The 27,247-nt window shown below is 45.0% G+C and overlaps 1 protein-coding gene across 1 annotated transcript in view; it reads right to left on the bottom strand.

Moving 5' to 3' along the window:
• Positions 1 to 26,920, bottom strand: part of PITRM1 (pitrilysin metallopeptidase 1) — a 66,335-nt gene extending 39,415 nt beyond the window's left edge. Inside the window, exons 1-4 of the mRNA XM_073676519.1 lie at positions 26,771 to 26,920; positions 15,921 to 16,035; positions 15,427 to 15,523; positions 11,670 to 11,830 (exon numbers count right to left, since the gene is read on the bottom strand). Of these exons, the coding sequence (XP_073532620.1) occupies positions 11,670 to 11,830; positions 15,427 to 15,523; positions 15,921 to 16,035; positions 26,771 to 26,900 (503 nt within the window). The 5' untranslated portion in view covers positions 26,901 to 26,920. The remainder of the gene's footprint in view (positions 1 to 11,669; positions 11,831 to 15,426; positions 15,524 to 15,920; positions 16,036 to 26,770) is intronic.
• Positions 26,921 to 27,247: the final 327 nt, after the last annotated feature.

Here is a 27,247-nt window from a genome sequence, read left to right as displayed (position 1 = left end):
GCTGAGGAAGTCTCCTTCCCAGTTGTCCACACCAGGAATGTGGACCGCAGAGAGAACCAAACCTGTGTCTTCCAACCAGTGGAGAATGTGTGTCACTGCGGGTCCCCCCATGGTGATTCACACATGCCACAGCCGTGGCATTGTCCGACTGTACTCTGATGTGAGGCTGCCAGTAAGTGATGGAAGGCTCTCAACGCCAGGAGGATGGCACGAATTTCCAAGATGTTGATGGGCATGGTCGCTTCCGCTGGGGACCACTTGCCCTGTGCTCTGTGGTGTAAGTGCACCGCACCTCAACCAGTCAGGCTCGCGTCGGTGGTCAGAATCTTCCATTGACCCGTGAGAAAGGATTTCCCCTTTGTTAGTGAGGTTGGCTTGAGCCACCAGTGCAGGGACTTCCTGGTTGACGACGTCAGCTGGAACTCCCTGTAGAGAGAAAAAAGGGGTTCCTGTCCCATTACTTGAGGATGGGTAGTTGGAGAGGCCCAAGGAGAAGCTGGGCAAATGGGACCGCTTCTATTGCCGCCATCATCCTGTCGAGGACTCATGGCAAACCGGAGAGATCGAGGGGGGTTTGCTGAGGAGGGTGCAAACTCCTAGACGGAGAGGCAGTGCCTTGTCCTTGGGAAGGAGCACTAGACCCCTGAAGGTGTTGAATAGCAATCCCAGGAAGATCAGAGACTGACTCGGGGTTGGTGATGACCTTTATAGGTTGACTAACCAGCCCAGGCGACTCAGTGTCGATTGTGATTGAGACACTGAGTTCGTAGTCCTTGGAAGTAGGAGCCTTGATAAGGAGATCGTCCAGGTATGGAACGACTACTATGCCTCTGGAGTGCAAGACGTCCATGGTGGCTGCCATGACTTTGGTAAACCCTCTGGGAGCCGCGGCGAGTCCGAACGGGAGAGCCACTAACAGGTAGTGGTCCTGGTCGATTGCGAACCTGAGAAATCTCAGATGGGCGGGTGCAATTGGTATATGCAGGTATGCGTCTTGTATGTCTAAGGAGGAGAGAAATTCTCCCTTCTCCATGGACGCAATGATGGCCCGAAGGGACTCCATGCGGAAGTGAGGTACCCGTACATATTTGTTGATCTGTTTTAGGTCCAGTATGGGCCGTACGCCACCTCCTTTCTTGGGGACTACGAATAGATTGGAGTAGAACCCTCGGAAGCGCTCGGCCGAGGGGACCGGTACTATGACTCCTGCTTGAAGAAGCGAGGAGACCGCTTGGTGGAAGGCACGAGCCTTGGCTGGCGGTTTTGGGGGAACAGACAGAAAGAGTCTGCTTGGTGGGTTGGAAGTGAACTCTATCTTGTATCCCGAAGACACTAGTTCCCTGACCCATATGTCTTCTGTAATAGGCAGCCAGACTTGATGAAAGAGCAAAAGTCGGCCGCCTATGGGTGGGGTGAGTCATGATGAGGAGGAAATCTGAGATTTTCCTCCTTTGGACTTGGACTGGCCTGCTTTTGACTGCCAGGTCTTGTCAGACTTTTGCGTCGACCGCGAGTTGTCCCTGCGTGGGTAGCGGTTGCTATTTTGTGCTGGACACGAGACGGACCAGTCCGAAGAGTTCCGAAAGTATCGGAATCGAGTTTAGTTACGCTTCCTGTAAGTGCGTTTGGGTTTCAGTTGGGGGAGAGAGTACTCATACCCCCAGTGGCGTTGGATATCATCATGTCCAACTGTTCGCCAAAAAGTCGACCACTGAGGTAAGGCAGGTGCGTGAGGGACTTCCTTGAGGCTGCATCTGCTTTCCATTCCCGCAGCCAGAGGATACGCCAAATCGTGATGGTGTTTGATGCTATGCCCGCTGCACCCCTTGCTGAATGCAGAGCTGCATGAAGCATGTAATCTGCTACAACTGCTATTTGAACCGCTTGGTTCGACAGCTCAGGAGCAGATGCTTGGAGGCCAGCTTGTAAATTTTTGGGGGTAAGCCAGGATGGTCTTGGCAGCCCAAACTGAAGCGAACGCGGGAGCCAGGGAGGCCCCTGCGGCCTCGAAGATTGAACGAGCCTTGCGTTCCACCTGCTGGTCTGCTGCATCCCTGAGGATTGAGCTACTTGGCAGTGAAAGGAGTGACTGTGGTGCTAGCCTAGAGACTGGGGGATCCCCTTTGGGTGGATCTGTCCATTACTTGGTGACCTCCTGTGAAAAGGGGTACCGCGCCACCAGATATTTGTGATTTAAGGATCGATTTAAACTCTGGGTAGTCAAAGAGATCTTAGGCGGCTTCAGAGCTCCTTTAAAGGAAATGTTCTGGTGCCTCCGGGGTCGGATCAGAAATGTCCAGCACCCGATGGATGGGCAAGATTATGTCCTCAACTAGCGCTGTATTGCCAGGGGGGGGATTGGGATCAGGGACTCTTCAGTTTCCTTGTCAGAGTCGGAATCACAGATGTCTTCTGAATCCTGTGTATCGCTAAGGCGTCTCCTGCTGGTGGGGCGGAGGCCTTCTCTGGTCAGGGATCGCTGCAGAGATCTGCATTGTCTGTCCCTGGTAGGGGACGGTCTAAATGACCTGGAATTACGGTGTCTCTCCCTAGAAGGGGATGACGCAGATGAGTGTGACATGTGGGTCCGCTTGCATCCTGACCTAGACGTGGATGTGCCCGTGTCGTCATGTCCCGGAGTCGAGCTCTCCCTTTGCTGGTTAGCGTTCATAGCCGATGCATGACGCTGCAGAGCTTGAAGCAATGTAGAGGTTAGGTTAACTATCGACTGCGTCATAGATTGCGACATCTGAGTGATCCATTCCTGCGTGGCAGTAGACCCGAAGCATTGGCAGGGGCTTCTTGGGGCTCTGGCACAGTAGTCTGGATGCAGTCCTGGTAGTGCAGGTACGTGCTGCCACTGGGGAGAGTATTACTGCAAGCTGTACAGAGTGTATAATAGCAGTCCTGCCTGGTTCTCTTGGACCTTGAGTCCTGCATAGTGTACAGGGGTGGCTATGCACAGTGAGGAGCTTATGAGAAATAATGGATTCATAGCCGAGGAGGAACTCCAGCTGTGATCTTACCCCACCAGTGTGCCTCTAGGTCCAGAGCCGAAGATCCACAGTCCTGTGCCTCCCCGGAGACTGGCAGGCCTGGTCTGTATCTGCCGACCGGTAGCTGCAGGGTTAATCTTTTTCCTGCAGCAGATAATGGCCGCCGGAGTAAATGTTTGAGGAAGAAGGGGGGGGCGGAGAGATGAAAAAGAGCGGCAGTTTGCTGTGAAATCGCACCCTTTCAGTCTGGATCCGCCCCTTCTATGACACTGTAGAGCGTCATATTTGTCATCCAGGGAGCGGAGAGGGGGTGGCGGCTTCGGCTAGGTCGGAGCCGTGGTCTAAATTAGAAGCCTGATGCCCAAAGGGGCTCCAGGCTGGCGTGGAAGTCCGGGAGGAGCCGGATCTGAACCGGACCCCCCCGGATTTGAAGGCAGGATAGCGGTGGGGGTATAAGAGGAAGGGGGGCCCTGTGAGGAGTCCCCCTGAGGCACCATAGAGCTGGTGCTGCCGCAGAGACAGGGAGCAGGGAGGCCTGTGCCTGTGTTGTGCCATGTCTGCCTGCACTCCCCCCGGCCCCGACAGTAGCCCGCAGCAGGGCTGGGGTCCCTGGATTCAGCTGCAGTGTGCTAGCTACTGGGAGCTGCAGAGTGCTGCCTGTACAGGCCCTACCTGAGGCATATCAACCTAATGCCCCCAGAGAGGGATTAGGGAGGGTGCTGCTGTCACCATCAGGGGGCTTTATCCTCGCCTCAACCTCAACCCAGAAACCAAAAGGAATTGGGGAAGGAGAGGGGGGTCTCAACTTCGAATCAGCACCCGAGGGGCAGGGGAAGGAGCGACATGGGGAATAGCCATCTCAACTTCAACTGTGCACCCCGTAATAGGGGGCAGAGGAAGGAGCCATGCCGGGAGTCTCGCAGGAGACCCGCTTTTCTTCATCTGTAATCCCGTCGGAGAAAATGGAGTAAAAGTTTTAGGTGTGCCTCCTTATGCGACACTAAGCAAAAACTGGAGAAGGCTGACGCCGTCCAGGGGTGTATACTGCAGAGGAGGAGCCTCCTAGTGGTTAATCTTTTTCAGATTATGCATAGTGTCGCCTCCTAGTGGACAGCAGCATAGCACCCATGGTCCTGTGTCCCCCAATGAGGCGACAGAGTAATAAACACACAGATCAATCAATGCTGGATCTATTAATTATGTATGTTCTTGTGTAACCATATAGAATCAACAAATAGTAGTTGTTACTGTACATGCATGGTGACCACAAACCGAACACACAGTAAATACTAATGTACCTTACCCATGCCCCAACGCACGTTTCGGACTGATCTTCAGGTATTGGAGCTAATGTGTCAGTGCATGTTGGGCATAATAATAATATATTATGGTCCGGACGCATCGCGCAGATACCGATCAGCATGCGCCGTGATATATTCACTCCATACACCTGATCTAAATATAATTTATATTTCGATCAGGTGTATGGAGTGAATATAACATGGCACATGCTGCGGTATCTGTGCGATGCGTCCGGACCATCCCAATATACAGAAGGGGTCATTCCATAGGCATCGTTCCCTTTAGGTCTTAAATATACAGTCCTAAAGAAAAAGTTAAGTCTCCTCTAATTCATTAGCATAGGATACCCTTTCTAGCTGAAAACTATGTCTTAATACCTACCGCTCTTTTTTTTTTATGCACTGTAGTAGGAATGGTCGTCCTCTTAGATGGAATGTTGCCATCTTTTCAGTAGCATATATTATATACACAAGTGATGCCACTTCATATCGACATTCGGTATCTGTCCAAGGTCACCTTCTGTAAGTATTTTCTTTTTTATATTTATTTTTGAGTAAAACACAGTTTACCGTGTTTTGTACTATATGGTCTATTCCCATTGGGAATGTTTTTTTTATTGTATCTATGGGTTGGGTATTATGTTCACTTGTTGAAACATTGCTTCTCTTCCTCCACTTGTAAGAAGTAGTATTGTCATAAATGTGATTGAACCATATATTACTAAAACACTTCAATTGCACTGTGCACTCTCTTTGGTTTGTCTTCACATTTGTGGTTGATGGGCATTAGGCTCATCCTTGCATTCGCACTACCTCATCTGCGTAGGTACCATTTTCGTGGATGCCACATGGGATCACATTATATTCCTCTTTTTTCATTATCACATTCTGTATATATTACACTTTACCCATGTATTCACTTTTTGTCCCCGTCAGTGGTTTTTGGTTTTCCATTGCCTGTTTCTCTTTTCACTTTTTATGTTCTCATGATACTTTTGTTATCCAGTGTTTCCTGTCATAATATTTTTTGCATCCATATATAACACTTATTTGCTTTTTTTGCATATATTTGTTTTATTTTTTTTTTTCCTCCACACTTTTTCATGTGTATATACAGTACAGACCAAAAGTTTGGACACCTTCTCATTTATAGAAATTTCTGCATTTTCAGGACTATGAAAATTGTACATTCACACTGAAGGCATCAAAACTATGAATTAACACATGTGGAATTATATACTTAACAAAAAAAGTGTGAAACAACTGAAAATGTGTCTTATATTCTAGGTTCTTCAAAGTAGCCACCTTTTGCTTTGATGACTGCTTTGCACACTCTTGGCATTCTCTTGATGAGCTTCAAGAGGTAGTCACCGGAAATGGTCTTCCAACAATCTTGAAGGAGTTCCCAGAGATGCTTAGCACTTGTTGGCCCTTTTGCCTTCACTCTGCGGTCCAGCTCACCCCAAACCATCTCGATTGGGTTCAGGTCTGGTGACTGTGGAGGCCAGGTCATCTGGCGTAGCACCGCATCACTCTCCTTCTTGGTCAAATAGCCCTTACACAGCCTGGAGGTGTGTTTGGGGTCATTGTCCTGTTGAAAAATAAATGATGGTCCAACTAAACGCAAACCGGATGGAATAGCATGCCGCTGCAAGATGCTGTGGTAGCCATGCTGGTTCAGTATGCCTTCAATTTTGAATAAATCCCCAACAGTGTCACCAGCAAAGCACCCCCACACCATCACACCTCCTCCTCCATGCTTCACGGTGGGAACCAGGCATGTAGAGTCCATCCGTTCACCTTTTCTGCGTCGCACAAAGACACGGTGGTTGGAACCAAAGATCTCAAATTTGGACTCCTCAGACCAAAGCACAGATTTCCACTGGTCTAATGTCCATTCCTTGTGTTCTTTAGCCCAAACAAGTCTCTTCTGCTTGTTGCCTGTCCGTAGCAGTGGTTTCCTAGCAGCTATTTTACCATGAAGGCCTGCTGCACAAAGTCTCCTCTTAACAGTTGTTGTAGAGATGTGTCTGCTGCTAGAACTGTGTGTGGCATTGACCTGGTCTCTAATCTGAGCTGCTGTTAACCTGCGATTTCTGAGGCTGGTGACTAGGATAAACTTATCCTCAGAAGCAGAGGTGACTCTTGGTCTTCCTTTCCTGGAGCGGTCCTCATGTGAGCCAGTTTCTTTGTAGCGCGTGATGGTTTTAGCAACTGCACTTGGGGACACTTTCAAAGTTTGCCCAATTTTTCGCACTGACTGACCTTCATTTCTTAAAGTAATGATGGCCACTCATTTTTCTTTACTTAGCTGCTTTTTTCTTGCCATAATACAAATTCTAACAGTCTATTCAGTAGGACTATCAGCTGTGTATCCACCAGACTTCTGCACAACACAACTGATGGTCCCAACCCCATTTATAAGGCAAGAAATCCCACTTATTAAACCTGACAGGGCACACCTGTGAAGTGAAAACCATTTCCGGTGACTACCTCTTGAAGCTCATCAAGAGAATGCCAAGAGTGTGCAAAGCAGTCATCAAAGCAAAAGGTGGCTACTTTGAAGAACCTAGAATATAAGACATATTTTCAGTTGTTTCACACTTTTTTGTTAAGTATATAATTCCACATGTGTTAATTCATAGTTTTGATGCATTCAGTGTGAATGTACAATTTTCATAGTCATGAAAATACAGAAAAATCTTTAAATGAGGTGTGTCCAAACTTTTGGTCTGTACTGTATGTTTATCCAAGAATCATGAGGTCCAATTATGTTATTTTGATAGTGTTAGGCTGCATGCCCTCTATGCGTTTTTCAAGCGTTTTTTGCCGCGGAGAACGCTTAAAAAACGCTTGGTAATACGTGACCCATGGTCCCCAATGATAATCCGCATGTGCTGTGCACATGCTGCGGAAATTTCCGCTGCAGATTATCATTGCAGAAAAATACGCAGCATGTCCATTAATTCTGTGGACACGCAGCGTAATTGCGGCCATTGACTTGCATTGAAACGCTTAATATCAGTGTCAGCACATTTGCACACAAGGATAATATGCGTTTCTATGTGCGGATGGTACCCGGGTCTGGAGAAGATGAGACTCTCCTCCAGACCTGGGTACCATAGAACCTGTAAAAAAAAAAAGAATTTAAAATAAAAAATAAAGATTATACTTACTTTCCGATGTCCCCCGGCCTCCTCAGCGATGCGTCCGGTTTCTGGTTCGGCTTGCGGTGGTGCGAGGACCTGAAATGACGTCATTTAGTCATGTGACAGGTCACGTGACCCCTGACGTCGGCGGTCGCTTCACCTGTCACATGACTCAATGACGTCATCACAGGTCCTTTCACACCACCGCGAGACACCGGGGAGACCGGACAGAGCAGAGAAAATACCGGGGGCCATCGGAAGGCAAGTATAATCTTTATTTTTTTCCATTCTTATTCTTTTTTTTTTTTTTTAACTATTACTTGGTCACACTATATATGCCGGTTGCATGGATTTATATAGTGTGACCAAGTTGTCAAGCACTTTCCAAGTGGTGCTAAAATCACTTGGAAAAGCGCTTGATAACCCCCATGCAGAAATGCATGCAAAAACGCTTGATAAACGCTTCTACCTGGCAGGAAAAACGCATGTAAAATCCGCATTTGTTTTTCCTGCCAGGGAGAAGCGGAAAAAATATGCAGCATTTCTGCATCGTGGGCACATAGCCTTACTGTCCATATGTGGAGCGCTTAAATGCCTTCATCCTCCTTCTATTTTACCATACTTAACTCACACTTTCCAGCGGTGCGCGCTCGCAATGTCTGACTCAGTCTCTTGTCTCTGTGGCAATGGGTCCTGCCAGCCTCGCTTCCTCCTGCCCACACCATGACACGCGTCTGTTGTGGGTGGAGGGAAGTGACGTCGGACGCCAAACTGAGGGGGTTCCGGGCACGGTGGAGACCGCATGAGCGCCATTACAAGCTCGTTCTGATTGGTGAGTGACGATATAAAAAGGCTGGCTGCTACCCTAGAGTCAACCCTTAGGGAAAGCTGATGCAAAACGCGCGTAAGGGGTGTTCCCTAGCTGCACAAGCACTCTGATATGCCTCCCTTATGCCTTTACTGTATATTGATGGCTTTAATATGTATTTGTGTCGTCCCCTAATGCTTGTATTACCTTGCTATCCCCTTATGCACACTTAATGCAGTGCATAATTTAGCATTTATATAGAATACCCATTTGGACACCTCTACCATACCTAATTCAGCACATGCATGCACTATGATTCATTTGGTTACTTTAATATTTTGACCGTGAGAATAATGGTGTGTTCCTTCATGTATTGTTTTGCATACTGTTTATATGGACTGTCATCTGCCACTATATAGAATAACGTGATAGGCGATATTATACAGTCATATATACATATTTGGGGGAATCTTTCACCTTAGGGATATGTATCCTTTGATCATGATCTTTTGGTTATTCATCAGTAGGTATTTTTGAGGTAGCTACTTAGCTGTTACAAACACACTCTTGGGTGATCAGAGTGTGAGTGCACATCTCTGCTTGTGTAGCGCCCCGAGCGTTCGGCCGCTACAGGGGTATTGCACCTCACCCAGAGGTGTGATATTCCACTCCCAGGTAAGGATGGAGTGTGGACCAGGGCTCAGTTAGCTGCATACGCACACACACACTCACCCCATTTCCGGGGGACAGCTCGACGGTGCTCCCAGCTGTGGGCACAACTGACCATGTCCCTGGCTGGAGTGGGGAGGGGGGAGAGAACCCAGTGGTGTAGGAGAAGAAAGGGGGCGGTTTCTGGAGCACAGGAAGGAGCTCATTGGGTGCAGGTCACCTGAGCTCAGACACTGAGAAGTAGATAAAAGGTGGGGGCCATCTTAGTTCAGGGGAGTTCGTAGTAGAGGAGAGAGTCAGTTCAGTCAGTGGGAGAGAGAGCTGACAGGGAGCAGCGGCTCAGCCTGAGCTCAGCTCCACGAGGCAGGCCTAGAGAGAAGGCCGGGGCCAGAGAGGAGAAGAGAAGAAGGAGAAGAAAGGAAGGAGAAGAGACAGAGGAGTGGAAGGGCTCCAGAAACAAGGCAGAAGGGACTCTAAGAGTGCAGAACGGCCAGCAACCATTGCATACCCCATTATACCGGGTGAAAGGGTCAGGCTGTGGAAAGGTACCGGATCCTTAAGTTGGTGGAGGCGAATCTACCCTCAGCCAAGAACCGGAGGTTGTGACCATTTATTGGTGCGACCCCCCGCTAAACCTGCTAGGAAGGCACCATATAGGATAGCGGGAAGTGAAGGCCAACGCTTACCCGACACGGTCCGCGGTAGCTGGACAGAAGTCAGGACACTGGTGGGGCAAGAGAGGCCAGAGAAAGGACAGAAGGGGGTCCTGTGCCATACTCCTGAATTGCCTGGGGGTTGACCGAGCTCCTCGCCTGGTGGGCGTAGCACGGCTTGGGCAGTCCTTGCTGACAGAAGTGACTTGGATAACAACTGTGAGTAAAAGACCCTGGACTGCATCATTGGACTGTGTGATTTATGCTGCGCCGGCACTATCACCCCCAGCATCCACCTACACTGCCCTGAGGCTACACTCTTCCCGTGGGGAGTTATACTACACCTGTGCTGCACACCAACAGCCTCAGCGGTCTGCCTCGCAGCAGCGGTTATCCCTGACCGCAATCCACGGGTGGTGTAGTCGGACATTCAAAACACTGATAAATAGACTGCCACAATTTGGACTGACCACCCTGAGCCACGGGATCGGGTTGCCACTACTACCCCCAGCATCGTACAGAAGCCCAGTTCCGGGTACCCCACGGCCCAAGTCACTTGTACATCTATTTTATTTATTTTTAAAACTTTGTTATGTATGCTGTCTATTTAAATAAAATTTTACTTTTTCAACTATTTTTTGACTATTTACTCCGTTTTTCTGTAGGATATATAGCACCAAACTTGTATATCTATGCCTATGTGCAGCAAACACCCATCAAGGCAAAATGAAGTTAATGATATGGGTGTGATTGTTTCCTAAAGGCAAAATAAACACGTAGATCTAGCAATGCTGGATCTATTAATTATGTTGTATTCTGCATGTTCTTGTGCAACCATTTGGAATCAACAAATAGTAGTTACATGCATGGTGACCACACATCGAACGTAAAGTAAATACTAAAGTACACTACCCTGATGCCCCAACGCACGTTTCGGAATGACCTTTTTCAGGTATTGGAGCTGATGTGTCAGTGCACGTTGGAGATTATATGTTACGCCAGGTGCATGGAGTCAATATAATGCGGCGCATGCTCACAGGTATCTGCGAGGTTTAGAGCGATGCGTCCGGAACATCCGATAACACGCACAGGTCAAAGGGAGCACTTCCTGTGACGTATCAGCGCGTGCATCATCTGGTTACCGGAGGCATAGCACAGTATACCGATCCAGTTCAATTGTTTGAAGATATATTGACTCGCTCTCTGTCTTTAGTAGGATATCTGCAAGGAGTTTGTATGTTCTCCCTGTGTTTGTGTGGGTTTCCTCCAGGTTCTCCGGCTTCTTCCCACACTCCAGAAGCATACTGATCGAAAATCCAGATTGTGAGCCCCAATGGGGACAGCGATGACAATGTCTGAATTAATAGCGTTATATAAGTGAGAAAAATAAATAATTCTCCTAAGATACTGCCAACATTACATTTAATCATTATTTGTAAAAGCAATAAAAGCAAATACTCTACACATACAGCCATATTTAATACAGAATATTTCCTTCCAATTAGTCTGTGTTAAATCTTGAGGTAGAAAAAAAAAAAACCTCTATAAAAAGCACAGAAATCTGTAATAAAATCATAAAAGCGCAAAAGGCTTAAAAGGAATCGGTCAGCAGCATGATGAAGGGGTAGAGACCCTGATCCTAGTGATGTGTCACTTACTGAGCTGCTTGCTGTCATTTGGATAAAATCACTGTTTCATCTGCTGCAGAGCTAGCAGTTCTCTGAATCTTGAGCTATGTATTCGACCACACTACAGTTTTCTGCCTATGCAGAGTGTATAAACAAAGCTGCCAGTCAGTGGTGGAGCCGAGTTATACAGAGTTCATGAATATGCTTTACTAGTCCTATAGTGATAATCTCCTGCTGTTAAAAAGAGCGATTTTATCAAAACTACATTAAGCAGCCTAATAAGTGACACTTCGCTGGCATCTGGGTCCCTGATTAGGTGGCAAAAACCTGGAGACAGATTACAATTAAATAAACCTCTTACAGCAGCTTTTTAAAAAAAAATAAAATAAAAAACACGACGGGAAAATCCCAATTTAGGTTACACGCGGACACAGGAATTCAGTCGTTTGAGCCTCTATACTGTACCTGGCATTGCTTGGGTGATAGTGAGTGGCATGGAACTGCTTCAGCTGGGTCCAGGTGAGATCTGGGATGTCCAGTGGTTCTCCTCCAGATACCACAGAATATGTGTGGTCCGGAAGAAGCTTGTTCTGAAGCTGCTGTGCAAATACACGCTCATTATCTGTCTAAAGGAAGACAAGATATTTAATATACCCGCACACAGTACTAACATTACTGAGCAAAAGTGTTCAGCAGGAAAGGAAAAAATGCTGCACAATAAAAATGCTTTAAAAAAGTAAAAGCGTTCTAGTTTTTGTTAATTAAAATAAAAAGTGAATGAACAAAAGAGAAATCTAAAATCAGTCAATATTTGGTGTGACCACTCTTTGCTTTCAAAACCTCATTTTGACAATAAGATAATTACAAAGCGTTCCCCCCGCTGACCAACTAAAATCTCTAGAGATTCTTGGTAGTAAGGCTGTGTACACACGATGTGTTTTTTATGCGTTTCTGCAGCATTTCTGCAGCTGCGGAAACGCATTAAAAATGCATGGTAGAAGGGTAGCAATGTTCCCCAATGGAAATCCGCATATGCTGTGCCCATGATGCGGATTTTTCCGCAGCGTTTATGCTGCGCTCAAAAATCCGCAGCATGTCCATTAATTTTGCGGAAACGCGGCGTTTTCGCCGCCATTAACTTGCATTAGAACGCGCCAATACCGCAAGACTGCATTTGTACTTGCGTTATTGGCGCGTTCTAATGTGAGGATGGTACCCGGGTGTGGAGGGGAGTTGAGTCTCATCCATACCCAGGTACCATTAAAAAAAAGAATAAAATAAAAAATAAATGTATACTTACCTTCTGTCGGCCCGCGCAGCGCTCCTGCTTGGTTCCCGGCACTTTGCAGTGAGTTGAAGGACCTGCGCTGACGTCAGAGTCATGTGACGGGTCACGTGACGCTGACGTCGGCAGGTCTTTCAATTCAATGTTGCCGGCAAGGGAGAACGGAGTGAGCAGGACTGCGCGGGCCATCGGAGGGTAAAGTATACATTTATTTTTTATTTTTACCATTCTCTCAGGTCACACTATATAAATCCATGCTGTTTGCATGGATTTATATAGTGTGACCTAGTTGTCAAGCACTTTCCAAGTGATGCTAAAATCGCCTGGAAAGCGCTTGTCAATCCGCATGCGGAAACGCATGTGAATCCGTATGTATTCCGCAGGAAAAATGCATGTACAATCCGCATGCGTTTTTCTGCCAGGGAGATGCAGAAATGATGCAGAAATTTTCTGCTTCATTTCTGCATCGTGTGCACATACCCTTACAGAGCATATGCAATGACATGATGAATGGGTTGTGTGAAGTCTGACAGGACAGTTTCTCGGGAGAACCACTTTTGTAACCATTTTTCGCTCTGGCCAAGAGATGAGACTCTCAAACAGAACTCAAAACTCTTAAAATAATATACAAATAATGAGGTGTCTAAACTGGATATCCCCTTTGTGTTTTGAAGCATTGCAGGAGTGGAACAAACAAGTTGAATTGCTCCTAGATCTTCAAAAAAAAAATAGTAATAAAGTTGGCTGAGTCCACAGGTATTAGTAACAGTCTTCCTTCAACCTTAAAAAAAACTAAGTCCATCTAGTTCAACCCATAGCCTAACATGTTGATCCAGAGGAAGGCAAAAAAAACCATGTAGCAAACACTAAGCTCCACATTGGGGAAAAAAATTCCTCCCCGACTCCACATACGGCAATCAGACTAGTTCCCTGGATCGACGGCCTATCAAGAAATCGGATGTATGTAATTATATATATATTATACTTTTCAAGAAAGGTATCCATTACCCTGCAGAGTTTAGTGTCCTCCGCAAATATTGAAATATTACTCTGTATGCCCCCTACAAGGTCATTAATAAATATGTTAAGAAGCAGGCCCAATACTGACCCCTGTCGTACCCCACTGTTAACTGTGACCCACTCTGAGTGTTTTCCATTAATAACCCCCCTTTGTTTCCTATCACTGAGCCAATTCTTAACCCACATAAATATATTTTCCCCTATCCCCATTGTTCTCATTTTATGTATCAACCTTTTGTGTGGAACCGTATCAAAAGCTTTTGAAAAGTCCATATACACAACATCCACTGTATTTCCTTGATCCAGTCCAGAACTTGCCTCCTAATAAAAGCTGATCAGATTAGTTTGACAGGAACGGTCCCTCGTAAACCCATGTTGATATTGGGTCATGAGGTTACTCTTCTTCAGATATTCTAGTATAGCATCTCTTAGGAAACCCTCCAGGATTTTACCCACAGTAGAGGTTAAGCTTACTGGCCTATAATTTCCAAGTTCAGTTTTTGTCCCCTTTTTGAATATTGGCACCACATTTGCTATACGCCAGTCGTGTGGTAGAGACCCTGTTATTATGGAATCTTTAAAGATTAAAAATAATGGTTTATCTATGACGTTACTTAATTCCTGCAGTACTCGCGGGTGTATCCCATCCGGGCCCGGGGATTTGTCAACTTTAGTGATTTTTAGATGCAGCCGTGCTTCCTGCTGGGTTAAGCAAGTGACATTTAATGGAGAACTTTTGTCATCACTGATCATGTTTTCTGTCATGCGATTTTCTTGTGTAAATACGGTTGAAAAAAAATCATTTAGCATAATGGCTTTTTCCTCATCCACCATTTCACCCAGACTATTTTTAAGGTGGTCAACACTATCATTTTTTAGTTTCTTACTATTTATGTAGTTAAATATTTTGGGATTATTTTTACTTTCTCTGGCAATGATTCTCTCTGTCTCAATCTTTGCTGCCTTGATTTGATTTTTACAGAATTTATTTAATTTTCTATATTTACATGGCAGATCATCTAATACAGTGATCCCCAACTCCAGTCCTCAAGGTCCACCAACAGGTCATGTTTTCAGGATTTCCTTAGTATTGCACAGGTGATGGGATTATTGCCTGAGCGGGTGATCCAATTATCACCTGGGCAATACAACGGAAATGCTGAAAACATGACCTGTTGGTGGCTCTTGAGGACTGGAGTTGGGGAACCCTGATCTAATGTGTATATCCAGGAAGAGACTGATCTGGCCAGTTGAGTTTCAACAGATCCTTTTTTTCAATGCCGAGATAAGACGCTGCCATGACGTCTGGTGGCAGCTTTATCATAGAGAACAGAAGAACACTTGAGGTGAGCCGTGTGGTCCTTTTTATGGCCAAGTAAGAAAGTAGTGTTTGGCAGACGGCTATCGAATGTGTATAGGGACCCTTAAAAATGCAGTTGTCGCAGCACAAGTCCCAGACAACTACACTAATAAAGGTGAGAACACTATCTGCACTGTGTTGTATGTTCACCATGGGTGTCCCTATATTCACCATGGGTGTCCCTGCTCTTCCACACAAAAAAACTAGAATATAAAAAGGCATTTTGGGAGTCTATTATAATTTCATCTATTTACAGGATATCACTATTCTCAGGATACTCCCAGATCCTGAGAATCTGTCTCTGAACTATACACTCATATCTGAGCGCGGCATCATTCTCTATAGGATAAGTGATGACTTAAATGTTGAGAATAATTCTAAACCCCAGATGCAAGCAAATTACTACTTTACATGACCCTCATTTGCCATTTTGCCTAACTATTTTATGCGCCTGGTATGAATGTAAAAATAAAATTTAAAAAAAGTACACGGTGACCAATAAATAAAATGATTACACGACAAAAAGATAACAAAACAAAAAAAAAGTAACAACTTACAAATGCGCCCTTCATCTCGTTAAATACAATGCCCTTGAACATCAGAGGAGAAGCGGAGTCAGTGGGATTTTTATGCTCTAATCTCCATCCTTCTTGCCTGTATAAAATGACAAAATAAAATATGTTTTAACTATTGTTACTTAAAGGGGTGGTTTGCGTTCAATTAAAATGTCTCCCTTGGTTGGAGTTTGTAAAATAAAATAATAATAATAATAATAATAATAATAATAATAATAATAATAATAAAATAATAATAATAATAATAATAATAATAATAATAATTCTCTACTTACCTTCCCCGGGTAAACCAGTAAGACTCCGCTGCTACTCCTTATGTCAGGCATTGGCTGTGGTGCTGTAAATAGCAGCGGAGACTCGCGGGTGGACCTGGGAAAGGAGAGTACAGCGCTTTTTTTTTTTTTAGAATTTAATTGAAAGAGAACAACCCCTTTAACTATTATTAAGTATTACACATCCTTATATATGGGTGTTACCAGAAGTCCAGCTCTCTCAGGCAAGGAAAAAACACAGCATCCAAATACACAGACAGCAGATTCTGGAAGTCCTTGGCATTCTGAGTTGAGAACGGGTACATTGTGTAATCACTTGCTGCAAATATAAAAATGATAAATGATTACTGACCGCTCTCGGCATGACATGCTTCTATTGTAACATTGCATTTCATCATTTACTGTCTACATCAGTCAGCCCGTTACTGGGGGCATGCAGCACCATTTCCACAGATTCGGCCTCATGCATATGGGGGTATTACAGATCAGTGCTATACAGACCTATACCTCAGTCTCCTATGGGTCCCTCACTGTTAGCTCTTGGTGCATTTGTTTTACATGGAGACACAAAAGGGTTTTTCTGGTCACGGATTTATACAGAATCACGGAGTAAAAAAAGAAAAAAGCTATGGTGCATCAGATATGTGACGTAATACAGGGGCTCAAAACAAGGCACATAGAGTACCCATGACTATGTAAGGACTATGGGGCCATTCACGTGTCTGTGATTTTTCGAGGACTGAGGCTTGGATCAAAATCGACTATGCAAGACACAGACTGTTGGAATGGAGAATTTTTTCATTATTTCTCGAAAAAAAAAAAAAAAAAAGGATGACACAAACCAAAGTCTGATCAGAATAATCAGTCCGTTATTTTTGTACGCGATAAAAAAATATATGTAAATCGGACATGGGAATGAGCCCTAAAGCTATGGTCATAAATCCACATGAGTGCTACCATCCGAAAGAAATGGACCCATATTTATGGGTATTTCTTTTTTTATTCCATTTTTTCCACTGAAAAGTTGTACTTGCTTCAAGCCCATTCAAAATAGAAAAAAAAAAACCTGGAAGGTCACATGTTTTTATTCAATTTATCACTAAAGCAACAAATCCATAAGACACTAACGCAAAACGGCAACAGATCAGAAGCTTTCTAATTTGCATCCGTATCTTACGGACCCCCATAGACATTAATTGCCGATTCTCAAAATCTCATCAGAATGGGACAAGCTCTGAATCTCAAGGATCACGCTCTCGGATGCGGTGTTTCAACGCATTAGGAATGCATCCATTGTACCTCATGCGCATGAGTGCTATCTGAAAAATAAATCAATCAGACTGCACTCGGACGTGTCACACTGATGTGTGAATGCAGCCCAAGAGTAAAGCATGCAGGAAGGTGAAAACTATTTTCACAAAATTGTATTTCTTTAACATTCCCTTACGTGAACAAATGTAAGAAGACATTTTCTGCTTCTATATTAAGCTTAATCCCCAAATATGAAAATAAAAAGTTGTACAACTTTCTTATTCACAGGGTCTGATTCATCATAGATGTTTATTACAGTAAAAATAGGTATAATAGTGACATTTTTATCTGTGCATTGTTTAATAGCACCTTTGTTTTTAAATTAACTTTCAATATTTTGTATTTTTTTCCGCTCACCACTATGGATAAGCATTTCTTTAACCAGATATTTAAAGGGAATCTGTCAGCAGGTTTTAACTATGTAATCTGAGAGCAGCATGATGTAGGGGCAGAGGCAATGAATACACCGATCACTTACTGCGCTGCTTGTTGTAGTTTTGATACAAGTTTTCTCTGCTGCAGATCTAGCAGTGCTCTGAATGCTGAGCCCTGTACAACCCCGCCCACACCCCTGATTGGCAGCTTTCTGTGTACACTGTGCATGGGCAGAAAGATACCAATCAGTGGTGAGCATGGGGTTATACAGAGCAGGAGGACTACATGGCACAAGACAACTAATCCTGTAGTGATAAAACACTTATCAGCAGGAGGTTATTATATTGAAACGACAACGCACAGTCTAGTAAGTGACACACCACTGGAATCAGGATCTCAGCCCCTATATTGTGCTGTTCTCAGACTACATATGAAAAGCCTGCTGACAGATTCCCCTTAAGGCTATTTCATCATTTAGGACTTTTCAAAATCTCAATCAATTTTAGCACAATTGTACTCCAGTATCTTATTAGAGTACAAAATCTGATTTTTTTCCCTAGTTGTTAGGCTAATATATGACATTTTAATCTTCTTGAAAGAACTGTGATACTTTATACTCCAAGGGCGCAAAAACAACAAAAAAATGAATTAGAGACTTACCGGTAGTTCGGTTTCTAATAACCCACCATGACAGCACACAGGAGGATGTAACCCCACCCTGATAGGGACAGGAAATAGGAAGAGGTTTAAATAGCCCCTCCCACATCCTCCCTCCAGTGTTATTACAAAGGACCACAAGAGTATAGATGCTGCAAATTCATTTTTATTTCTACTGATCCAAATGTCGTAGAAACAATAAGCGAGGGGGAGGGAATTACCCGTGCTGTCGTGGTGGGTTATTAGAAACCGAATTACCGGTAAGTCTAATTCTATATTCTCTAATAACCCCCCCATGACAGCACACAGGAGGTATACCAAAGATATACTAGGGAGGGACAATAGCCTGAAGGACCTTCCTCCCGAAGGCTAAATCTCCAACAGACATTAGGTCTAGTCTGTAGTGTTTGGATAAAGTATGAATTGAGGATCATGTGGCAGCTCTGCAAATCTGTTCGATGGATGCACTGGCTTTTTCAGCCCAGGAGACAGATATCGCCCTTGTAGAATGGGCCTTGAGCTTTGCTGGAGGAGGTAGATCCTGGATCTGGTAAGCCTCTGTAATCGCCCTCTTAATCCAGTTGGCTATTGTGGATTTTGCTGCCTTCTTTCCTCTGTTTGGACCTTGTGTATGGACAAATAGGTTCTTGTCTTTCCTTCCTTCTTCGGTTTCCTGAAGATAGTGGAGTACTATTCTCCGAACATCCAGAGTGTGGAATTACATTTCTTTTTTGTCTTTTGGGTTGTCACAAAATGATGGAAGGATTATCTCCTGAGATTTGTGGAAATTTGAGACCACCTTAGGTAGAAATGAAGGGTCAAGTTGAAAAATTAGACGATCTTCCAGGATTCTCAGGTAGGGTTTGTTGACCGAAAGGGCCTGTAGCTTACACACTCTTCTGGCTGCAGTTATTGCCACCAGGAAAGCAGTTATCCAGGTCAGTCAGTCCAGTCTTATGTCTGATGAGTGCTCAAAGAGTGGAAGGGTTAACCTCTTCAGAACAATAAATCCAAAAAGAACAAAATAATTGGTGACCAGATATCCCTTATTGAATAAAGAACCTATAAATATGACTCATGGTCAGTATAAAATGAACATTTATTGAAAAATTCATAAAAACACATAAGAAACAATGATACAAGGGAGGAAAAAAGTAAACAGAAAAATGGGCATCTGAGGGTAGGTAGAAGCATAAATCAATATTTAAGACCATGTACAAAAACAGTGACCAAAGTCAGCCTAAGGTAAAGATACATATGGAGACAATTATTTAAGTAAAGTGCAAAGTGCTGACCATGAGTCACATTTATAGGTTCTCTCTTCAGAACAATGTTAAGGTCCCAGGGGGGAACCAGGTCTGTTACTCTAGGGTGGATGCGGGTGGCTGCTGTCATAAATCTTCTCACCCACTTATGTTCCGCTAGTCTTTGATCGAAGTATGAACTTAACGCCGCTACCTGGACCTTAAGAGTACTAGGTCTGAGATCTTTGTCCAGACCTTCTTGTAAAAAATCTAGAATCTGTGCCACATCAGCCCTATGAGGGTCTGGGCGAGTGGGTGCACACCACCTTAAGGCTATGTGCCCACGATGCAGAAATGCTCAGGAATTTTTCCCGAGTGTTTCTGCATCTCCCTGGCAGAAAAAACGCATGCGGATTGTACATGTGTTTTCCTGCCAGGGACATGCAGATGTGAAGCGTTCTCCACATGCATTTCCGCATGCGGGTTATCAAGCGCTTTCCAAGCGATTTTAACATCACTTGGAAAGTGCTTGTCAACTTGGTCACACTATAAATCCATGCCGTTTGAATGGATTTATATACTGTGACCTTAAAGAATGGTAAAAAAATAAAAATTAATCTATACTTACCTTCTGGTGGCCCCCGCAGTCTTGCTTCGCTCCGTCCTGGCTTTCCGGCAGCTCGCGGTACACTGAAGGACCTGAAGTCACAAGACTATGATGTAAGCGCAGGTCCTTCAGTCCACCGCGAGTTACCGGCAAGCGAAGACAAGGAGAGAGCGGGCCATCAGAAGGTAAATATAATATTTTATTCTTTTTTTTACAGGTTCTATGGTACCCGGGTCCGGAGGAGAGTCTCCTGTTCTCCACACCCGGGTACCATCCGCACATTGAAACGCATGGAATCCGCATGTACAGATGCAGTGATGCGGAATCCAAGCGTTCCAATGAAAGTCAATGGCGGCGAAAACGCATCGCTTCCGCAAAATAATTGGTAGTGCTGCGTTTCATTCCGCAATGATAAACCGCAGCGGAAATTTCTGCAGCATGTGCACAGCACATGTAGATTATCATTGGGGAACATGGCAGGCCTTCTACCATGTGTTTAAGAGTTTCTGCAGCGTTTTTGCAGCGGCAGAAAATCTTAAAAAATGCATCGTGGGCACACAGCCTAAGAAGGTTTTCCACATCTTATGGTAAATGGTGTTCGTTACAGGTTTCCTGCTCTTCTGGAGAGTTTTGATGACTTTCTCTGACAGGCCTCTTTTTAATATCAGGAATTCAGAAGCCAGGCAGTTAATTGTAGTCTCTCAGGATACGGATGGTGAATTGGTCCCTGGAGCAGGAGATCTTTGATGGGAGGAAGGATTACAGGGCTCTCCACACTCAGACTGGTTAACGTTCCGAACCAACTTCTTTTTGGCCAGAAAGGGGCCACTAGGATTACTCTGGTCCCTTCGGTCCTTATCTTCTGTAAGGTTTTTGAAAGGACAGGCAGTGGGAGAAAGGCATACGCTAGTTTGACTTCCCATTTGTAAGCGATTGCGTCCACTCCCAAGCAAGGGCCGTTCGGATCCAGGGAGAAATATTGAGGTACCTTCGCGTTCTGGTGTCCGGCGAAGAGATCTACCTCTGGATAACCCCATCTCTCGAATAACATCTGGAAGACATCTGGGTTTAGGCTCCACTCTTTGTTCTGCTTAAGAAATCGGCCTGGACATTGACTGAACCTTTGATATGAAGAGCCCACAGGGATAGAAGATGTTCTTCGGCCCAAGAAAATAATCTCGCTGCGATTGCTTTAAAGCTTTCGTATCTTGTGCCCAGTTGATGACGAAGGTGGGCTACCGTGGTGATATTGTCTGAAAATATCTGAATGTGAGATTTCTGGACAGCCTCTGCTGCTCTGAGGACTTCCTCTACGGCTTTTAATTCTCTGAAATTTGATGAGCGTTGGCACACCTCTCTGATCCATATACCCTGGAATAGCTCTTGGGAGACCTTGGCTCCCCATCCCTTCTCGCTGGCATCCACTTTTACGGTTACGAGCGGATTCTGGATCCATGGTACTCCCCTGTTGAGATTCTTTACGCTCAGCCACCAGAATAGAGAGGTTCTTACCCATGGTGGTATAGGGATTCTCCTGTTCAGAGACCGTGGGGATCCATCCCAATTCGAAGGATGTGGGTCTGTAATGTTCGGGTATGTGCCTGAGCCCAGGCCACCATTTGAATACAGGATGTCATAGACCCGAGGACCGACATGGCATCTCTCAACGATACTGATCTCCTGCTCCTTAGGACATTGATCTTTGCTTTTATCATGACCTGTTTTTGTTTGGGCAGGAATGACATCTGGCTGTGGGAATCCAATAGTACTCCTAGAAATGTTTTTGTCATGGAGGGAACCATATCCGATTTTTTGTGGTTCACTAACCAGCCTAGAGACGATAGGATCCGAGTGGTCAACTGTAGATGTTCTTGGAGTACTGGTACTGAGGGCCCGATTAATAACAGGTCATCGAGGTATGGTACTATTGAAATAGTTCTGATCCCAGATATAAGCCATGACCTCTGCCATGACTTTTGTAAATATTCGCGGGGCTGGTGAAATTCCAAATGGGAGAACATTGAATTGATAGTGGACTATTTATTCCCCTTGAGCCACTGCGAATCTTAGGAACCTCCTGTGAAGTGGATGTATGGGGATGTGGTAATATGCATCCTGGAGGTCGATTGTGACCATAACATGGTCCTGTCCTATCAGGTCGACCGTCGACCGGATGGATTCCATCTTGAATCGTTGGTAGTGGATATACTGATTCAGTGGCCTTAGATTGATTATAACTCTGTGTGAGCCATTTGTTTTTTTTATTAGGAAGAGTCTGGAATAATGTCCTGTGCCTCTCTCTTGTAGGAACCAGGGATATCATCCCTGAGGACAATAGGTCTGTAAGACCGGATATCAGGGTGGCCTGACGACTGAGAAGAGAGCTGTGTTAATTTTATCCTCTCTGGATAGGAGGAGAAATTTATTTTTACTCTGAACTAGACAACCTTCAGGACCCATGGGTCTGAGCAGATTTCTTTCCACTGAGGGAGAAAATTTGAGATGCGGCCCCCGACTATCCTGACGTCATGGTCTGTTCAGACGTTGATTTTGGAGAGAAAAAGATTTTTGCCTCCTCTATCTTTTGGGTAGCTCCATCGTCCTGTTTTCCCTTTACCCCTATATTGAGGGGTCTGCTCCTGGGAGGGACAAAAAGGCCTTTTCCTCACATTCCTTGGTTCCGGGAGGGCCTTCTTGTCTGAGACCTTCTCTAGAAGATCATCTAGGGCTGGCCCGAACATTATTTCCCTTTAAAGGGGATGGAACACAATTTCATTTTTGATGCCACGTCGCCGTTCCAGGATTTCAACCATAGGGCCCTTCCTACAGAGTTTGATAGCCCAGATGCTCTTGCCGCCACTCTGATTCTGCAGAAGCGTCTGCTAAAAACATCGCAGCTTTCTGTAGAAGCGGTAGGGATGCCAAGATGTCTTCTCTGGGGGTGCCCGAGACTAGGTGTTCCTCCAGTTGATCTAGCCAACAAGCCATTGATCAAGCTACGCCCGTAGAGACTGCGTTGGTGTTTAATAGTGCTGTCGAGGTCTCCCAAGATTTTCTGAATAGTCCCTCCATTTTGCGCTCCAAGGGGTCTTTTAATTGAGAGGAATCTTCAAAGAGCATTGTGGTTTTCTTTACCACTCATGCAATTTGGATATCCACTCTTGGGACTTCAGACCAGCATTCTGCCGTCTCATTGTCTACAGGAAATCTATCCTTTAACTCAGTAGGGGTATTTAATCTCTTTTCTGGAAATTCCCACTCCTCTAAGACTAAGTCCCTTATACTCTTGTGCATAGGGAACACCAATTTTTTTCTGAAACGTAGCCCCCTATACCATTTGGGGAACTTTTTCTTCCTCGACCTCCATAGTTCTCCTTACTGCCATGAGGAGTTCCTCCAAGCTATCTGATGGAAAGTAATCTCTCTCTCGCTGGGAGTTATCAGGAGTTGGACTCAGTTCACCTTCCTCTGGAAGATCTTCCAGATAAAGTACAGACCAAAAGTTTGGACACACCTTCTCATTTAAAGAAGTTTCTGTATTTTCATGACTATGAACATTGTACATTCACACTGAAGGCATCAAAACTATGAATGAACACATGTGGAATTATATACTTAACAAAAAAGTGTGAAACAACTGAAAATATGTCTTATATTCTAGGTTCTTCAAAGTAGCCACATTTTGCTTTGATGACTGCTTTGCACACTCTTGGCATTCTCTTGATGAGCTTCAAGAGGTAGTCACCGGAAATGGTCTTTCAACAATCTTGAAGGAGTACCCAGAGATGCTTAGCACTTGTTGGTCCTTTTGCCTTCACTCTGCGGTCCAGCTCACCCCAAACCATCTCGATTGGGTTCAGGTCTGGTGACTGTGGAGGCCAGGTCATCTGGCGTAGCACCCCATCACTCTCCTTCTTGGTCAAATAGCCCTTACACAGCCTGGAGGTGTGTTTGGGGTCATTGTCCTGTTGAAAAATAAATGATGGTCCAACTAAATGCAAACCGGATGGAATAGCATGCCGCTGCAAGATGCTGTGGTAGCCATGCTGGTTCAGTATGCCTTCAATTTTGAATAAATCCCCAACATTGTCACCAGTAAAGCACCCCCACACCATCACACCTCCTCCTCCATGCTTCATGGTGGGAACAAGGCATGTAGAGTCCATCCGTTCACCTTTTCTGCGTCGCACAAAGACACGGTGGTTGGAACCAAAGATCTCAAATTTGGACTCCTCAGACCAAAGCACAGATTTCCACTGGTCTAATGTCCATTCCTTGTGTTCTTTAGCCCAAACAAGTCTCTTCTGCTTGTTGCCTGTCCTTAGCAGTGGTTTCCTAGCAGCTATTTTACCATGAAGGCCTGCTGCACAAAGTCTCCTCTTAACAGTTGTTGAAGAGATGTGTCTGCTGCTAGAACTCTGTGTGGCATTGACCTGGTCTCTAATCTGAGGTGCTGTTCACCTGCGATTTCTGGTGCTGGTGACTCGTATAAACTTATCCTCAGAAGCAGAGGTGACTCTTGGTCTTCCTTTCCTGGGGCGGTCCTCATGTGAGCCAGTTTCTTTGTAGCGCTTGATGGTTTTTGCAACTGCACTTGGGGACACATTGAAAGTTTGCAAAATTTTTCGCACTGACTGACCTTCATTTCTTAAAGTAATGATGGCCACTCGTTTTTCTTTACTTAGAATTTGTATTATGGCAAGAAAAAAGCAGCTAACAGTCTATTCAGTAGGACTATCAGCTGTGTATCCACCAGACTTCTGCACAACACAACTGATGGTCCCAACCCCATTTATAAAGCAAGAAATCCCACCTATTAAACCTGACAGGGCACACCTGTGAAGTGAAAACTATTTCCGGTGACTACCTTTTGAAGCTCATCAAGAGAATGCCAAGAGTGTGCAAAGCAGTCATCAAAGCAAAAGGTGGTTACTTTAAAGAACCTAGAATATAAGACATATTTTCAGTTGTTTCACACTTTTTTGTTAAGTACATAATTCCACATGTGTTAATTCATAGTTTTGATGCCTTCAGTGTGAATGTACAATTTTCATAGTCATGAAAATACAGAAAAATCTTCAAATGAGAAGGTGTTTCCAAACTTTTGGTCTGTACTGTATATATCTCCTCTTGAGAGTCTTCCTCCCCTCCCTCTGGCGGGCTAATCTTCCTCTTTATGGTTGCTGAGGGAGTAGATGTAGAACCCCGACTAGGTGAGGGCGTAGGGAGAGTGACCGAGGCTAAGGAGGATTTGATCTCGAAGTACAATCACCTTTATCTCTTCCATCAAGGAAGGTTGTTCCTTCCTGATAATCTTCTCCGTACAGTCCTTGCATAGAGGCTTTCTATGGGAGGATAATAGTCTTTTTGTACAGATGGGATATCTGCGTGACGGTTTAACTTTGTCTCCAGATGCAGGTTCCTTGTCCCTCTACAAGAGAGAGAAGGGAAGGGGAGCTATAAATCACTATTAGGCTGTGTGCCCACGTAGCGTTTTTCAAGCGTATATGCTGCGGAATTTCCGCAGCGTAAACGCTTGAAAAACGCATGTATATCCGCACCCCATGGTCCCCAATGGCATTCCGCAATGTCAATGCCCATGCTGCGGATTTTTCCGCAGCGTTTATGCTGCGTTCTAAAATCCGCAGCATGTCATTTAATTTTGCGTTTCCGCAAACAGAATTGCCTTTGTCCAATGCATAAAAAACGCAAGACAATTCCGCATGTGGAAAACGCGTGATAAACGCACGAAAAATGCGCGATAAACGCGTGTGGAATTCCGCATGCGTTTTTCCGGGAGAGGACTTGCAGAAATGAAGCAGAAATTTTCTGCTTCATAAATGCAACGTGGGCACATAGCCTTACCGGCATCTGGGAGATGGACTACCAGTGCCTTACTTACTGGGACCGGAACGGCGCTGGGCTCTACAGATGCAGAGCAAGAAGCTTCAACAGACATAGTTTTGTCCTACCTGTAGATGTCTTCCTGTCCAGGGCTCCTTTATGGGCGACTGGACCAGCGCCTCCCTCTGCTTAGAGGGCTCCTCCCCCGGTGTCCAGGTGAAGATTTGTGATCACCGGCGGCAATACCGCTCTCTTCCCCCTTAGCTTCTGATGCAGTCCACAGTGAAACACAAAACTGCCGGAAGGGACGTCATCATCCACCGCCCGGCGTCACTTCCGGCGCCGCGTCATGCGCTCCACATCCTGGAGCCGGCATTGCCCACGCATCCAGCGGGGGAGAGGAGGAGGAGATGGACCGGAAAGCTCAAAGAGGCCTCTGGTCAGAAGACCCTGCAGACCTTGCCAGAGAGCGCAGACTGCCGGAGAGGATCCCGAATCCGGAGGAGACGGGAGAAGCGCCCTGAGGAGGAGATGTAAAACCACTCAGTCCTCCGCTGCCCGGCAAATAGCTTTCCCCCCGTGCCTGTCGCCGGCCCAGCACACCGGGGATGACCTCTTCATCCCTGATAGGGACAGGAAATAACACTGGAGGGAGGATGTGGGAGGGGCTTTGTATTTCCTGTCCCTATTAGGGTGGGGTTACATCCTCCTGTGTGCTGTCGTGGGGGGTTATTAGAGAAAATGCATCTTTGAATTAGAAGCAGAGATTTCACATATTGTGCTCCAAAAGCAATACATGCGAGTATGCCTGCAATGGAGCTACTACACAGTGCAAAATGGGAAGGAGAAGCAGAAGAGATTTTTACAATATAATTGACTGAATTTTTATTTTTTTTTCTTTAAAACACACTACTTTAAATATAAGAACATTTCACATACTAAACAAGGCGCCAGCACGGGTTTCATCATTTAGTCATATGTAACACTGAAGGAGTGAGAAGGTGAAATGATCTTACCTGTGAACGCATTCATAAATGTTGACAAGGATCGATTTAACATCTTGAAGAAAGGGTCTCTACAGGGAAACTTCAGGGAGCCACACAAAACTGTATGTTCCAGGATATGTGGGACACCGGTGCTGTCCATAGGAGTCGTCCGGAACTGTACACTACGAAACAGGAGGTGGAAGGAAAACTTCCTAAATAATTGCTCTATGGCTCCCAAATCATAGTTTGCACGAATGCTCCTTCACAATCATTCTGCAAAATCTCCCGGAATCAGATCATGGGGAATTCACTTGTGTGACATAAAAATGATCAGCGCATCCCCTCGTGCCAACACTCAGCTGTCATTCATAACAGAAACTTGTATGATGGGGAGGAAAAAAAAAAAGACTCAATTTATTGTAGTATATAAATGCCAGGAAACAAGTGCTGAACCACTTGCTACATCATTAGTCGGTGCTCGGTAACTTATGCACCCGTGTAAGAGAA

Source organism: Phyllobates terribilis, unplaced genomic scaffold (assembly GCF_046119375.1).
Source record: "Phyllobates terribilis strain yellow unplaced genomic scaffold, ASM4611937v1 Scaffold_4__5_contigs__length_816908805, whole genome shotgun sequence".
Taxonomy (NCBI): domain Eukaryota; kingdom Metazoa; phylum Chordata; class Amphibia; order Anura; family Dendrobatidae; genus Phyllobates; species Phyllobates terribilis.
Note: the sequence above shows the minus strand (reverse complement) of the source record. Positions and strands in the feature narration are given on the sequence as shown.